Source organism: Rhododendron vialii, chromosome 13a, assembly GCF_030253575.1.
Source record: "Rhododendron vialii isolate Sample 1 chromosome 13a, ASM3025357v1".
NCBI lineage: Eukaryota > Viridiplantae > Streptophyta > Magnoliopsida > Ericales > Ericaceae > Rhododendron > Rhododendron vialii.
The window spans coordinates 13,052,914-13,069,096 of NC_080569.1; the positions used below are offsets into that span (position 1 = coordinate 13,052,914).

The 16,183-nt window shown below is 38.7% G+C and overlaps 2 protein-coding genes across 5 annotated transcripts; one reads left to right on the forward strand and one right to left on the reverse strand.

Annotated features, from left to right (window-relative positions):
* Positions 1–238: 238 nt before the first annotated feature.
* Positions 239–9,822, reverse strand: LOC131312621 (protein SUPPRESSOR OF K(+) TRANSPORT GROWTH DEFECT 1-like). Of its 3 annotated transcripts, XM_058340507.1 has the most exons (8): positions 8,982–9,809; positions 6,049–6,154; positions 4,546–4,744; positions 1,801–1,869; positions 1,633–1,707; positions 1,449–1,547; positions 1,163–1,318; positions 239–627 (listed from the first exon to the last, which is right to left on the reverse strand). In XM_058340507.1, the coding sequence occupies exons 1-8, from the start codon at positions 9,466–9,468 to the stop codon at positions 502–504; spliced, it is 1,317 nt and encodes a 438-aa protein (XP_058196490.1). In that variant the 5' UTR covers positions 9,469–9,809; the 3' UTR covers positions 239–501. The 3 variants fall into 3 exon arrangements, with proteins under 3 accessions (XP_058196490.1, XP_058196491.1, XP_058196492.1); XM_058340508.1 differs by lacking the exons at positions 239–627; positions 1,163–1,318; positions 1,449–1,547; positions 1,633–1,707; positions 1,801–1,869 and having other exon boundaries at positions 4,555–4,767; positions 8,982–9,822; XM_058340509.1 differs by lacking the exons at positions 239–627; positions 1,163–1,318; positions 1,449–1,547; positions 1,633–1,707; positions 1,801–1,869 and having other exon boundaries at positions 4,555–4,775; positions 8,982–9,822.
* A 1,527-nt stretch (positions 9,823–11,349) lies between these two features.
* On the forward strand, positions 11,350–16,183 carry LOC131312622 (uncharacterized). Of its 2 annotated transcripts, none has more exons than XM_058340512.1 (5): positions 11,350–11,712; positions 12,213–12,319; positions 13,108–13,615; positions 15,576–15,722; positions 15,832–15,972. In XM_058340512.1, exons 1-4 carry the CDS (start codon positions 11,431–11,433, stop codon positions 15,696–15,698), a joined length of 1,020 nt encoding a protein of 339 aa, XP_058196495.1. In that variant the 5' UTR covers positions 11,350–11,430; the 3' UTR covers positions 15,699–15,722; positions 15,832–15,972. The 2 variants fall into 2 exon arrangements, with proteins under 2 accessions (XP_058196495.1, XP_058196494.1); XM_058340511.1 differs by having other exon boundaries at positions 11,352–11,712; positions 15,576–15,694; positions 15,832–16,183.

A 16,183-nucleotide genomic window follows, 5' to 3' on the forward strand; every position in this document is an offset into this window, starting at 1 on the left:
TGTTAACGCCTCTAACGATATCGAACGAAGCTCATTTTTTATAGAGACCTTAAACGACATATTTTGAACAACATGAGCGGCTCCGATCATCTTTGTGCGACCCAAGGCGGGATAAAAAGGCTGTGCACAGTTTGCTGTGCACGTATCACAGCTACCAAATATAATGTTGAAACAGTTTTTTTTTTTGGGTCAAATAAAAACTGAAAGCAAAAAGCCAAAAAACTGATGACCAGCAAAGTTGGAAAGGCTTGTTAAAGCATCAAATAGACAGGCCCGACCAACAGGCAAGTAACATTTCATAATCAACATTTTTGGACAACATTCTGAGACAGATACACAGAAGAAAAAGCCACAAGTTTGTGTCATCTTTCCAACTGCAGAGGCTTTTGATAGATCGATACATCTCGATCCAATACAGCTGCAACAAATACAATACAAATGACAGCAATGGCGTAAAAATAGGCAGGCAAGCAATCACCGAATGTACATCCATTATATTCATCAGCCTTCCTCTCCAAACTCTTTCGTGAATCTCTCATGCACGTCGAGGTCAGCTTTGCTCACAGTCGGCCTCTGTCTTGCCAGGACCTTGTCAAAATCCGCTTTCGTTATGGGAGGCGGAAGTATCTGCAAACATATTACTCAGTTAGTAATAATTAACTTTTCTTTTGGCCGCAGATGCCATGACAAGCATCTAACGTCCTTTACTTAAATGAACACCTACCTATTTTTCCATTGTTAAGGGAGACGAAGAGGGAAAATAAAAATAAAAATCATATGAGATGAGATGAGATAAGAAGCAAAATTCCTTCCTTTTCTTCTATTCAACTAATTACAAGAAAAGTGGAGTTGTTTTGGGGGGCGAAAATTTTCCTCTTTTTGGCTTAATTACTGTTCATAAGCAATGTGTCTTAAGGTCGTTTCATTTCACTTCTTTTCCTTTGCCACTACTAATCATCCAATAGTGTTAGCAGCAACTCTCAATATGAGTCGTACTAAGTTTATAAGGTAAAATCTTATATAGAGTGAGTAAAGAAATCTCAGAAGCTCCTATTGCCCCAACAAAAAACAAAAGCAAAAAAACAAAAGCAAAATATCAGCAGGGAGGACAGCACAAAAATCCATTTGCAGTTTTAGAAAAAGCATCTAGGACTAGGAGTACCTTTGAAGCAAGTCCTCTTGCATCAAGGTCCTGCATAGTTGTCTGCACAGCGCCAGGTTGCTTTGGTCCACATGGCATCAACAGATCATCAGAAGTCTTTACGAAATACATGGCATCTTGGGTTTTTCGGACAGGTTCAAAGAGGACATCCTTAACCTGGAAAAAGCAAAAACAAAAATAAACATGTACCCGCATGCAAGGGAGAGATTCTAAGGCAAATCCAAATATTCCTTCAGATAAAAGAAATTCCAACTCATGAAATAGACCCTGCAGGGCCTGCACTTACACACACAGCAATATCTGAACCAGAAAAACCTTCTGTTTTATGAGCCAGACTTTCAAAGTCACTTTCGGTCAAATTGTGAGGGGTATCACCTAAATGCACCTGCACAGGCAAAACACTTCAGAATTCTGTTGCCAAAACTCTTGTATTTTGTCTAATGAAAGGAGATGAGAAACAAGTTCGCTACTTTGAACATATGCTGCCGTGCCTTCAAATCTGGAAGGGGAATATATATGCGCTTGTCAAACCGCCGCCGAATGGCCTGTAGTAATTGTCTCTTAGCCAAACCATCACTAGGATAATCCTAGCTATCGCAGAAAAAACACTAAACAATAATTCTACAGAGCTGTCTAACCTGATCCAGAGCATAGGGAGTATTTGTCGCTGCTAGAACGAGAACTTTGTCGTCATTGTGTCCGACACCCTAAAACGTTGTTTGATTAGCCCAAAAAAGAAAAAGATACAAGAACCGCCAGACTCATAGAAACAAAGGCATCCTACGGATGACAGAAATGGCTTGTATCACTGTCAAGATGAAATGAGAAGAGAAACAAGGCGTACGTTATCTAGCAAGTAACAAGACATCGTGCAAAATACTGAAATGCAGATTTTAGAAGTTGTCATTTCTTCTAGTCAATAAAATGAGGGATGTTTACATACCCAAGTCCAAGCAAGCCTTCAGCCAAAGACGTGGTGGCATATAAATTGGCCGATCTTTTGCAAAAATATACATGTATATCTTAGACAGGTAGATGTATGTGTGTGTGTGTGTGTGTGTATCTATGATATACATGTGTATGCAGAGAGAGAGAGAGAGAGAGAGAGAGAGAGAGAGAGAGAGAGAGAGAGAGAGAGAGAGAGAGAGAGAGAGAGCTCTTTCTCCACGTAGTGCTAGTGATTCAATACTCAATAGTTTGTTTTAAAACAAGTGCCCTATTTATATACACAATACACAAAACAAGATGTGCCAAGTACCAAGACTTCGTGCTAACAACTGAAATATATGAATTGTCATTCCTTCTAGCCGAGCAAGCCTTAAGCCAAAAAAGTGGCAGCATATAAATTGGCGATTCGCCGATATACATACGTATGCTGCTATGCACATATATTTATATATGAGAGAGAGATAGCGCTTCCAAACTTTTTAATAGAATATACATACATATGTGTGTGTGTGTGTATATATATCTACATAATAAGGGAGAACGGTTTTTGAATCTTATGTCCTACATAAATCCTAATCATTAATTTGCGCCATAAATCCTACGGCTCTCTCTCTCTCTCTCCATCAGATTTATTTACATTATAGTCCTTTGTGATTTCCCCCCCTCCCCCCCCCAAAAAAAAAAGAGACCAATCTTTCACATTCTCTGTGCTATTTTTAATTTAACGGTTATTTATAACGTCCTCTCATATGGGGTGGGAGGACATACATATACATGGAATTCACCCCATATGAGATGGAGTTAAAAAACAACCGTTGTATCCAAAAAAAAAATCGAAAAAGTGATTTTTTTTTTAATCCAAAAACAACCGGTGTTTGATGCTTCATTTAGATTGTGTTTAGAAAGCGTTGCGCCGTGCCTTTAGGCACATGCATACACTAGTATAAATATATATTAGGTTCCGGTGAGGGATCCCTCATTTTATTAAAATGAGGGACTTCCCTTCCCGATTGAATTTCGATGATCCGAGCCGCTCAAAGTGATCAGAACGTGATTTTAAGGGTCCCCGTAAGAAATCAGCAAAAAAAATGACCGGGAAGGGCTTCATCCGAGCAGTTTTCATTGAATGGTTCAAAAAAAACTGCTTGGATGACGCCCTTCCCGGTCATTTTTTTTGCTGATTTCTCGCGGGGACCCTTAAAATTACGTTCTGCACACATTGAACGGTTCCGATTTTCAAAATTTGATCGGAAAATGAAAGTCCCTCATTTTAACAAAATGAGGGACCCCTCACTTGAAAATTCCTATATACATATATATATATATATATACATATATATATATATATACATATATATATATATATACATATATATATATATATATATATATATATATAGAGAGAGAGAGAGAGAGAGAGAGAGAGAGAGAGAGAGAGAGAGAGAGAGAGAGAGACCTTCACCATGAAGTACTATTGATTCAAGAGTGAGTTTATTTTACATGAAGGGGACCATATTAATAGATCTCATAGAACCCTTAAGCCCCACAAAACAGCCCACATAAATCCTCCAATTTGCTCCTGAATCACTAATCGGTACTCACTAGTTCTCTCAAAGGAAAAAATCAGTCCAAAAGCCTCTAATAAGACAATCACCCATATTATACTATGAGCAGAATCATCAGAAGAATCAACAGCTTGCTAGTCTCTCTCCATACAGGTGCATCACCTTCCAAGCCTCCGTGGTCAAAAGCAAACCCTCTTGGTAGTATAAGTCGTTCATTTTTGAGGTACCTCAATGAAGTGTTTGGTAAACCGTAAACCACATACATGATGGGGAGTAACGGGACAAAGGGAGGTTTATAATCCAATCCAAGTTTGCCAGGCATGGATAAGTCTCTGAAAATGGCATGGTGTCCATTGTTTTCCATTGGACAAGGTACACAAAATCAAGCTGTATGCTATTCGAGATCACCCATTTTGTTGACAGATGTATAAATACCCAGCTAGCCTTCAATGTGCAAAACAAGCACAAAAAAAGCACGACTTAGAAAAGTGCAAGACTATATGCTTCTATTTTATGATAAGGCGTAAATAACAGTGTCTTATCCTTCCAGGTGAATTTCACAAACTGGTGCTAGCGGAAAATACCTAAATTGGCATGTGATGTGGTCAAAAAGGGCATAAATTTCAGCAATTTAACTGAACAAATATTCTTTGACAGACAAACTGGGAAAGAAGGATTTATGTAGGCTTGAATCTGACCCCAATTTATTAGGACACAAAGCTTAGCATGGTTTGGTTCAATTAGGGTTACAATCTAAAATACTTTCATCTTAGATGGAAAGAAAGATTAACTTGCAAGGACATGGACATATTTTAAGTTGTAAAATTGAAAAACTTATTTTTCACAGCTTCTCAATCCCGTGAAAAATACCTGCATCTGCACTAGAACTTCTGTTTTGATTCGTCTGGAAGCTTCACTCTCATTGCCTTCTCCACGCTGACCACATAAGGAATCTATTTCATCGATGAAGATGATAGAAGGTGCACTATCACGAGCCATTTGGAAAAGATTTGAAACTAACTTTTCACTTTCACCCATCCACTTTGAAACCAAGTCTGAAGAAGATATACTGCACAAAAACGGCAGTTGGCACTTGCCAACTTGCTGGCCTGAGTTCATGAACATGGAATAGAAAATACAAACAGAAATACAGACCACAAGGTGTGAACAATACAATGTACAAGACAGACAGATTGATTGAAGTAAGGACAATTTTTTTTTTTTATCTCTAGAATCTTCCAGCAAAGCTGAATGCTCTACAGTAAATGCCATAACTTTGGACTGATCCCATGTCAGATTAACCAACCAAATTTGCACTGCTATCACATACAGATAGATTGAACAACCTCCACCCTCTTCATCAAACAATGAAACTCTCATTCCAACTTCTTTTTTATGACTTTCCGAGGATCCTCTTTTAAGGTTGAAATAATTGATATATAGAAATGTCCTCGAAGAGTAGATACTTCTTAAGTTTGCATCAATCTTGGCGAAGATTGCTCTTAATGCAATTCCAAGCCAGGTTTATTTTCATCTAATCTACATTACATGGCAGTTCAAGGTGTTGGGTAGAGCATGTATCTTGAGCATTGGATTCATCTAGTGATTGAGATCAAGGGCATCGGGGCCAGGGACACAGCTAAATTTCATGTCCCTTAAATACATCCCACATTCATATAGGTTGATATGGTGTTTACAAACAATATAGGGATTATGCTCAGAATGAGAGACGTATGCACACTTTCATGGTTAACTATCTAAGGCCCGGTTCTTCCTAATTTTTTGTTCGTCTTTTCTAAATTTTAGTTAGATTCACGGCTTATTTTTTGGATTAATAATTTGTCTCCAAGAAAGTCTAAATATTGAAAAATTATGACCAAAAGCAAAAAAATGTTCACTAAATACGAAAAAGTTCGAAATCACTGTCTTTATTTGTCTTTAGTGTCGTTTTTTATGAACTTTCCAACTTCGGCCCATATTTTTATACTTGTTTTTATTCCTCTTGTCGAGATGAATGATGAATCCTAAAAATTATGACAAAAAGCTAAATAACAAATTACAAAAATTAAATAATACCGAAAAAAAACCACAGCAATTATGTAGGAAGAACGGGGCATAATACTCAACATTCTTGTTGAGTGCATGTCCAACTATGTTGGATATTCCCAAACATAACTCTGTCAAATGTCCGGCACAAGAACTTCACAAAAGAGTCCCATGCAAATAGCTCTTTAGTACAGAGAAGACTAATCAAGCACTTTCCCCAGCCCAAATCACTCCTCTTAAGTAAACAAGGTTTACAACTCAAGAAGACCCACTCGAATTTAAATCCTAAGAAACTCTTTCAAAAGCACAGATCTTCTAAATAATTACCTGAAAAAAGTAGAGTCAGCTTCAGTGGCAACAGCCTTGGCCAAGTATGATTTCCCTGTTCCAGGTGGACCATAGAGAAGAAAAGCCCGCCATGGCCTCCTCTTGCCTAAAAGAGAGCAAAAAAAAAATATTATTGTAAGATTCAATCACAACAGCCAAAGCAACAATGGATTTGAAATAATAACATGATTAAACAAGCAAAAGACAGAACCAATAGAATAAAAGTCCATTTGCTCAGTCCCCCTCTGCCCTACATGATTCAAACATCGACGTTGTGCCATGGAATAACAAATAACTATTCAAGTCGGAAGTCTCAGGAGTATCAAACCTTCAATGAGGCCCTACAGCCTTTTCAAAGAAGACGTGGCATGAGTGAGGACTAAAACATGCAATGTGAACTGCTAACCAAGAGTCCAACCGCCAAATATAACAAAGTATAAGGAAAGAATGACTAAACAAATATAAATAAGTGGTTGGCCTTAGACACCCCAACGGCTTCCGTTCAATCTCCAAAGAAAGGAACTCAATCTCGTCTCTCTTCAACTTTTCCTTAAAAAAGATAAACCTAGGCTTTAGAATATATCAACATTTACTTGGACTTAAGCATAAGAAATCTTGAAAATTGACTACTAACATTATCATACGCCTGAAAATGCCCATAGAATGAACCCCCATACCTGGGATTGCAAGTTGAAACAAGATCCCTATACCCACACTACTGCTAATACGAAGTAAATCTAGATCCTAGATCTTACCAAAAACTTCAACTCTTAAATAAGTATCAAAAAAAAAAGAATTTTGAATAGCCATAAGATGCACAACTAAAGCCCCCTAAATCCTACCATAAGCACTTTCATCTGGAGATTCTGAACCAAAAAGGCTTCTTAGTTGTCGTGACTAAAAGCCTCTATTTCAGGCATTCTAACAACGTAACATGTTTAAGCCATTCCTTACATGTGTGGCTTCATCCACTATCTTCTAAGAATAAGGTTCAGCTTGACGGGAAAAGAATCCCCGAATAATATACTAGCATCTACACATGCGCAAGACTTCAACGGCTGCTATGAATTTGGGCACAGGCAAGGATGCCATCAAATACACACGACACCTCAAAATAAAACTCGTAACAACCAACGAAGGGCAATGTTTTTTTTTACCTCTTTGTTCTGTTTGTAGGTCCAAGTCTAAAAGCCAGAAGACAAGATCTCACTGACACCACAAAAAACACTGAATGCCAGTAGAAGGAGAAGTTCAGCAAACACTAGAGCTATGAGGGAATGTTCGAATTCATTGACTTGGCAGACATTTTATTGGAGAGAGCATTATTCACATGGTCCAACAGTCAGTTAGTCCTTAACCCAATCTGGGAGTCACAACTATGCATTTAACATGAGTGTTGTTAAGTTACGTCACCATTGTTAAAGATAGTCGGCCAATAAAGATGGAAATGACCCTTCAAATTTGAGAAAATTAAAATTATTCTTTGTTTCCTTTTTTACCTAATACACGCATATTTATACGATGCACCACAAGAAGTAAAATAGGGGAAGATTTGCCTGGATTGCAGATCCCAAAACAGGAGGTAGAAACCACAAAAAGTCCCAGTAAATTTGGGTTGTATTGCAAGCAATTCTACCTATCCAAATTCAGCTCATGTTGAGGGCAACACAATAACTGCCGTCTAAACTCCTATTTCTTAAGAGGTTCGAGCAGAGGACAGCATGGTGGAAAGTGGAACTCTACCTTTCCAAGGGTGATAAGCCCTCCCTAATTGCTATGGCAGAAAGCTGGGAATTACTAGGAATTTGTTATGCAGCATGTCATTCTTGGTAGTGTTTTCGCCTATGCCACGGCCTGCATTAGATTTTTCATCTGCTTCAATAGTGAAGCTGAGCTCTTATGCAAGTTTGATGGGCAGTCTTTTCTGTGGTCCATTTAGATAGAAAGGAATAGATGTCGTGTTGACAAGGTGGAGTTGCCAGCTCACAAATTGAGAAAATTCACACTCAACTCTCTACCATTTGGATCACAGATTGCGTATTTGTTTATTGTCCAAGGAAAAACTAGAGGAAGCTATATAGCTTTAGCTCCCCTTCCTGTGTGAAATTTTTTCTGAAAATAGCCTTCCTGTACACGTGGCTTGCACCCTTTCAGTGATTTTCATGGTATTTTATCTATTAAGCATATAAACAAATGCCTTAAGATGCAAATTCATAACCCTGATGCACAACATACTCTGATGTCAAGGTGATTTAATCAAAGCCAAGACAAATGAAAGAAGCACAAGCAAAGAACGATAACAATCGTCTACTGCAAATATACGGGTCTCTGTACAACAAAAGTGCCAAACATACAAGTAAAGAGCACAAATAATACAAAAATCCATGTCTCACACAACTATCCTTAAATAACAAAGCGATTGTCTCGTGAAGAAAACAGAATCCTAACATATGAACATCCACGGTATTATAAAAGTAACTTTCAAAAAACAAATGCACGTATCATCAATTTTGAACATGGACTTGTAGTGTGTATGAATTGGCCATCATTTAACAAGAACTGAGTTTAGACTATACACACTCTCGTGTAACTGAAAATTGGTCTCATTGCTATCAAATACCCTAATTTTACTCTTTTCCCTTCTTCCAGTCACTTTAATTAACCCCAAACTAAATTACCTTCAAAGAACAACAAATCACATAGCAATGATCAATCAAGTTGGACTCATTCCATAATTTTATCTATTCCCGTTTTCAGTCATTTCAATTAACTCCAAACCAAATTACCATACACAAAAGAACAACGAATTACTTAAAGAACAAACACACAGCAATGAGCAACCAACTTAATTACCACTAACAACCACAATTCAAAGCAATTCCAATCAAACCCATAACCAAAAGGCAAAAAAACCCATGCAACAAACCACTAACCAACAAAAAACTGTGGGAATTTAACCGGCAATATAACCGCCTCCTGCAGCGCCTGCTTAGCACTCTCCAGCCCCGCCACGTCGTTCCACTTCACATTCGGCTTCTCCCTAACAATCGCCGAGTTCAGCCCCGACCTCAGCTTCGACTGCTCCGGATCCTCCCCGTCCCCTCCTCCTCCCTCCCCGCCGCCGTCCTTCCCCTTGGTCTTCGGCCGCGTGGCCACCGCCGCGTCCCCGCCGTTGGGCCCCGGGCCGGCCCCACCGTCGTCCAGCACCGCCCTGATCTCCTCCGCCCGGCGCAGGTACTCGGTGAACTTCTGCGTGATGGCCTCCTTGATCTTGGGGTTCTTCTCGTACTTGAGGTGGGTCTTGAAGTACTCGAGCGCGTTCATGTACAGCGGGAAGGCCTTGGCGTAGTTCCCCGCGTTGTCTTCCTGCACCGCCTGCTTCACGTACTCGATCGCTTGCTCTTTGAAATTACTGTACATCTTCGCTCACATAGATATATATAATAATACGAGTATATGCGTAATTAATTACGTGATACCTAACAAGGAATCGGATTGAGGTTTGGGAGATCGATGAGGGTTTTTGATAGTTCGGAAACCCTAGAAATTGAGGGAGATGGAAAAGCGGGGAGCGATCGATGAGAGGAGGGGTTTGTTGTTGGATTTCATCGTCAAGATTTTTGTGTTGAATTGGATTTGTGTCAATTGGTTTTGGGGGAAGAATACGCGTGTGGAATACGTTGGTGGGTGCCTGGGTGTGAATTAGGAAAAATTAGAGGACTCGGAGGAAAAGAGGAAACTGTAATTGGTGAAGTGCTTTGCTTTGCTTGGGGAGAGGAACTGATGAGGAAGTTTCCTCCAAGCGATTTCCCTTTCTTTCTCTTTCCGACGGTCAGTGGCGTTGGGTTAATTTACGTGCGCATCAACTAGTAATCTCTTTTTCGATTCGATTGAAAGTAGGTCATTTGCTCTGAAATTAGGAAATTCACTACAAATTTACAAATTACTTGTACTTTCTTGCAGTCTGTATCCTAAGAATCGAACCTTAATCAAGTGCGTGTGGAGCATCCTCTCTAAATGATAATGTGAACACCTTCGATCGGATTTTGTCCTACCCGAATTGTTATTATTTTGCTAATTAGGTACTAGATTTTGAGTGAGTTCACGCTATATTTTGTTGACTTTAGACTTATACCAAAATATCACATGTTTCCACTAAAAAGAATAAAAAATACTACCATTTAGTCCTTTTAGATAAGAAAATTAGTGTCTTAAATAGTGAAAGTGAAAATTTCGTAACTAATTACTGAAAATATCATTTAGTTAATAGCTCGAACTCACTTTTAAAATTTTGAAAATTATGTTTCTTACGCTCTGTTTGAAACTTGGGGAAGGAAGTGGAAAAGAAGATAAAATAATTAAAAATAAAATGAGAGGGAAAATTGAAGGAAAAGTTAAATCTGTTTTTGAAATTTTTTTCTTCTCTTTCTTTAAGAACCAAACAAAGGAATAGAATTTTTTAAAATTCTCCCTTATCTTCCAATTCTTTTCACATGTTCTAAACAGAGCTTTAACTTTACAAATCATTCCATTTCTTACATGCTTATGTGAGGTACTAGATTGTCTCCATTAGAGTGTTAAAAGTTGGATTTAAAGCTTAATATATACATCAACCACCAATCCCCCGTGTTTTAGAGGATTTTGCTCGAACAAAACAATCGGCTTGAAAGCAATTTAGAAAGATTTCTTTGGGTTGTCAAGGTTTACCAATTTAGAGACAAAATAAAAAAGATCACAAAGTAATTGAATAATTTACACTATAGTGTATTTATGTATTTATGTAAAACTTAGTTTACCGAGCCTCCATATATAATTTTTTTTGGGCGCTGCTATTCGCAGCCCTCTATTTACTCCCATAGCCCGTTAAAAATTTTCAATTATACTCGACAGTTAGTTACCGAAATTGAGATATATTTTCAGCGTCCAATTACCGAAATATAATATTTTTTTCAACAGATGTTTACCGAAAATGCATATTCTGTAGTTGTTTACCGAAAGTTGAACATATTTTCGACATGTAGTTACCGAAATATAATCTTGTTTTCAACAGCAATTTACCGAAATGTTATTTATGATTTTCAACAATCATTTACCGAAATTTAGTGGGCTACGGGAGTAAATAGAAGGCTGCGAATAGCGGCGCCCTTTTTTTTTCTATCTAGATAGTAGCACTTATTTACACTTTTCTTCACACAAATCCCAAATTACTCTTGGCGGGGGGAGGGGGGCGAGGGTTGGACATTTAGGGACGTCAGCGTAACCATCAACCATTTTTCAGTAGCTAATTGCAGCAAAACCAATATTAAGGGACGTCAGTGTAAATTCCAGAGTCGCCCAAACTTCCCTATTACAGGCGGCGGCAGTGGAAAAGGGCAGAGGAAAATGGGAAAGCAAGGCAAGAAACGACACCATAACCAACACAAGACTTCTCGTAGAGGAGGAGGAGAAGCCTTCTTCAACTCTGAAGAAGACGACAATGACCAATACCCACCTTCCTCTTCTACTTCAAAGCTCACTATTTCTGATGAAGAGAAACAGTCTGAAGAAGAAGACGAAGAAGAAGAAGAAGAGGCAGAGGGACCAAGTGAAGACCAAAATGATCAGAACCCATCAACGGGTGATAACGTACCATCGAAGTTTTCACTATATCAACAGTCTGTTCAGGTGACCCATTTGTTTTGTGTGTTTTTTGTTTAGACGGCTAGGGTGTTCGGGATAGCTTACGCGCACCACAACTAATCCCCTCCCTTCACACCCTGACCTCAAGAATCGAACCTGGTCAATTATGTGGGGAGCAAACCCGCCAACCAGCCAGCTTACTATTTGTCTGCTTGTCTACTATTTTTACCGAATCTTGCAATATCTGGTGTTTATGCACTGTTTTTTGTTAGATAATCTTTAGCTGTTTGCAGATTCAAGTGCACGAATGAATATGCGTAGAAAGGTCATTAGTGACATATTTGGAAATTTGAAAATTGGCTTCAAAAATTGGAGTGAAGATTGCGTAGGTTTGAGTAAGGAGTGGAGGAAGATTTAACCCATTTCTTTCTTAAATTGGACTTTAAGGGGAGGTTTGAGTAAGGGTTGGAGATGCTGTTATGTGAGTATGAATTGTGATGGTGCATTTTTCTGTTCTTGGTTTTTTGATCGATGTTTGTTTGCAGTCCCCAAAAGGAGACATAAGTTATCTGCAGAAGTTCTTTCTGATGTATGTGGGTGGGAGGCTACCGCTTCATCTCCAGGAGGATTTCTGCGGCACTGCTCTACTTAGGTGGGGGTTATAAAGCACCTTTTGATTCTTTTCTCTAATATTTTCCTTGTCTGGTTTGATATTGCGGTAGTATGTTCATCTGGTTATTTTGTCAAATCATGGGTTTTCCGAACGATTTACGCGGTTAACGTTATGGAGTGAGACAAAACTGAAGCAAAACATATTGAAATACACAGAAGGCTGTGTTTGAATCTTAGAATTATGGAGGGAGGTGGGAACTGGGAAGGGAAAGATCAGAAGATACTAAGGTCGAGAAGCTGAATAAATTTCTCTTGTTACCGTATGACCTACATTTCCCTCGTCAATCCCTCCACAAATCCATGATCCAAGGACAGCCTGAATGTTGTTATTTTGGTGCTTTATGATGGGTTTTGGTTTGGTTTGTTGTCAGCTTTTCTGTTGGATCTGTTGGTTTATTTGATCACGATTGAAGATTAGCTGTCATCTTTTCTGTTGAATCTGTTGCTTAACACACATTGTGCATGTCAAATGATCACGACAAGCCTTCTCACGATATGCTAACATGCGAAAGTGACTCCCAGCATATGGTTAGAGTCTGTGGTTAAAGTCGGAAATCATGAATTCGAAACTTAAGGACTGGATCAATTGTGGAAATACTACTTCAGTAACATTTCTGCCAAGCTCAAATTATGGGTGTTTTGCCACTCTAGCTTTTCCAAAAGTGGAGGTACAGCTTATGGTTGTAGAGTCTTCTTATGCACCTCTAGCATGCAATCTCAGTCAATTTTAGGTGCTTATACTTGTCGTATGTGCTTGACACTTGACAGTACAGAATGGCTCCACACTGATTCCAGGAGGACTGCTGTAGGAATAGATTTGGACCGTGAGGCACTAAATTGGTGCATGGAAAACAACCTTAACAAAACAGGGGCTGATGGGTATTCAAGAATATATCTGTTCCACGGCAACGTCTTGAATCCTCTTGAGGCTAGATTAGTCAAGTTTGAGAACCAATACCTCCTGGAAAAAGTGACACTGAGTGACCTTGTAGATGATGGTTCAGAGACTACTGTACTGGATTCTGCTGCACAAGAAAACCCCGGTGGTTTTACTGATGGTAGGTTAATGAAAGATTTTCCTTTGCCGGCAAGGGATATCATTTGCGCTTTTAACTACAGTTGTTGCTGTCTCCATAGTCGTGTGGAGCTGGTTTCATATTTCAATCATTCACATAATGCCTTGTCTAGAAAAGGTGGTATATTTGTGATGGATTTATATGGTGGCACGTCATCTGAGTGTGAGCTTAGGCTGCAGAGGAAGTTTCCTAATTTCACGGTAAGCTCTTACTATTCTTGCTATTACTGTGTACGAGCCTGTGATTTACCAATGGGACTACTTATCAAAAAAGATTTACCAATGAAACTGATTCTAAATTGAACTATCATTTATCAACATATTATTATTACGGAGGACACAAATATTTCGTTGATTTGATTCGTTATGTAGTAAAGTTATACCACTGTCTTCTTGTTGATCTGAAATGGACAGCATCTTTCTCACCAATTACAAAGACAGAAATAACATGGTCTAAAGTATATACATGCTTCGTCCGTCAATATATCAATATATGATCACCCCAAGCATAGGGTAAATACGTCCATTGAAGCATAATAATCCGGAAGTCCGGGATCGTACCCAAGAGAATATCATCATGGCTTGATTGGATTTGTAGATGCAAGTATTGTGGCCTTGAAGCGGCGAACTTTTAGGTGTGGTTTGAAGTGAACTAAAAGTGCAATGAAAATGTGATTTGAAAACGATTTAAACTAAGCAGCTAGGTCTAGGGGATTTCAACACCCACAATTCGGATCAATCAGCTTTCTCTCGAATTACTTGGGTTGAGATACGCGTCAACGAACTCCCAATCCGGAAGATTTATCATTAAGCTCAATTACTAGAGAAGGAGTCGGAAAACCAAACTAGTTCTAGTATTCATCTAGCAAACACAAGGGATGACATAGCTCTAAGCATCAGTAGGCTCACTTTTGCCTACACATGATCAAAAAAGTTAACATCGCCGAGATTTGATAGACAAACACGAACTACATTGATTTCCCAACTAAACATGAAGATTCAATGAGAGATAAGCATGATTAATTCAAGTCATGGAGTGTTAATCACCCCATGACCAAGCCTAATTAACTACTCACTCATATTAGAAATTGAATCAACAAAGCTAAATATAAAAAACATGGTGAAATCCAAATTAAACGAGAGATTAAGAAAGATCTAGAGTATGGCTACAACTTTAATGAAGAGTAAAATAGCAAACAACAACTAATTAAGGAAGGAAATGAAGGTTTTTGTCTAGAACAATGAAGAACACTAAGAAGAGTGAGCAACAAGTAAAGAAAATCCCACATAGATCTAAAAAGTGCAATAAAATCTAGTGTATACTACTCTACCTCCACTCCCATTATGAGATAATGAGGTATTTATACCAGTCCCTTTTCGCGCACGAAATCTCTTAGAAATACCCTAAAAATCTGCCATGAAAACACCTCGGTATTGATATTGAACAGCTTTGAATCGTTTCCACTTTGGCCGCCAAAGTGAACCGGTATCGATACAGCGTTTCTCCGTATCGATACCCAATGGCAATTGGCATTTTTCAGTCTCTCTGTTTTAAAATGGTATCGATACAACAAAACCTTTTATCGATACCCATTTTCTTTGTCTGAAACTCAGCTTTTTGGCCTTCGGCTTGGCTTCCAATGGTCTTGGCCTATTGACGAGTCTTCGACTCTTCGTTCTCGGGCCCCGGTGACTCCATTCTTGATCATCTTTGAGTCTTGGATGCCTCCGGCGTGCTTTAAGCATTAAAACCTCCTTTATTAAGAGGTTTTCCTACAAAATGAAAATAACATACCCTACGCGCAATATCAAATAAAAAGCTAGATTAACTAAACATAAAGCGGTAAAACTAAGGACTTAAGCATCAAGAATATGCATTAATGGGTGCTTATCAATACTTCTATTCCTGGATATTGTACTTGTTACAATTAGCAGTGTAGAATTTTTTTTTTTTTGGCAATCTTGGTGTTTGGATAGTATTGTTGCAAGGAGTAATGTGTTTGTCTCCTCAGTCCTCCCTTGCAAGTCCAGAACAATCGAATTCAATAACCATTTTATTCGCTGTCTTCAAATGCCTACATCTTTTTATTCCTAGCTTTGGATTTTGAATTGGTTCCAAAAGGATTGAATCTTACTTTGTTACACTTTCAATGTCTTTTAGTATGTTTGGGAACAAGCTGGATTTGACATAGTTCAACGCAAGACAAGAATTAGCCTCCATTTTCATCTCCAAAAGCAGCAGAAAAAGCTTCGCCATGCATTTTCATATAGCTGGAGGCTGTAAGTTTATTGCCTCTCTCATCAAGATGTATTCTCTATCTCTATAACAGCATTTTCCTTTGGGTTTTGGTTATTGAAGCAGATGGTGACTAATCATTATATCCAAAAGCATTACAACTTGTTGCTTGTGCTCTCAGGTGGTCGTTGCCAGAGATCAAAGACTGCTTGGAAGAGGCGGGATTCCGTTCTGTTCATTTTTGGATTCGACAGATGCCAGACGCCGGAGAAATTAGAAGCATAAAGGGATTCGGTTCGGGACGAGATGTGAAGTATGAAGAGGTCTCAAGTTTTGAGCAACAAGATTCTTGGAATGCATATGTAGTTGGTGTTGCATAGTAATGGATCATTAACAATGACTTTTGTAGACTTGTATGTTTGAGCTGACTTGTTGCTGGAGACTTTGAGAACTTAAAACAAAGCTTCCAGCACCTTACAAAGCAGGAAATGTTATTCGCTCTACTCCTAGTTTGAACTTATGTCAAGCTAGGT

Excerpts from the sequence above, each read along its gene's own strand:
- LOC131312621 (XM_058340507.1), bottom strand. The coding sequence starts at position 9,468 with ATGTACAGTAATTTCAAAGAGCAAGCGATCGAGTACGTGAAGCAGGCG. Across the intron at positions 6,155-8,981 it reads ATTCCCACAGTTTTTTGTTG|GCAAGAGGAGGCCATGGCGG; the intron begins GTTAGTGGTTTG and ends GCTCTCTTTTAG. Across the intron at positions 4,745-6,048 it reads GCTGACTCTACTTTTTTCAG|TATATCTTCTTCAGACTTGG; the intron begins GTAATTATTTAG and ends GTTTTTGTGCAG.
- LOC131312622 (XM_058340511.1), top strand. The coding sequence starts at position 11,431 with ATGGGAAAGCAAGGCAAGAAACGACACCATAACCAACACAAGACTTCT. Across the intron at positions 13,616-15,575 it reads GGAAGTTTCCTAATTTCACG|TATGTTTGGGAACAAGCTGG; the intron begins GTAAGCTCTTAC and ends AATGTCTTTTAG. Across the intron at positions 15,695-15,831 it reads TTTTCATATAGCTGGAGGCT|GTGGTCGTTGCCAGAGATCA; the intron begins GTAAGTTTATTG and ends TTGTGCTCTCAG.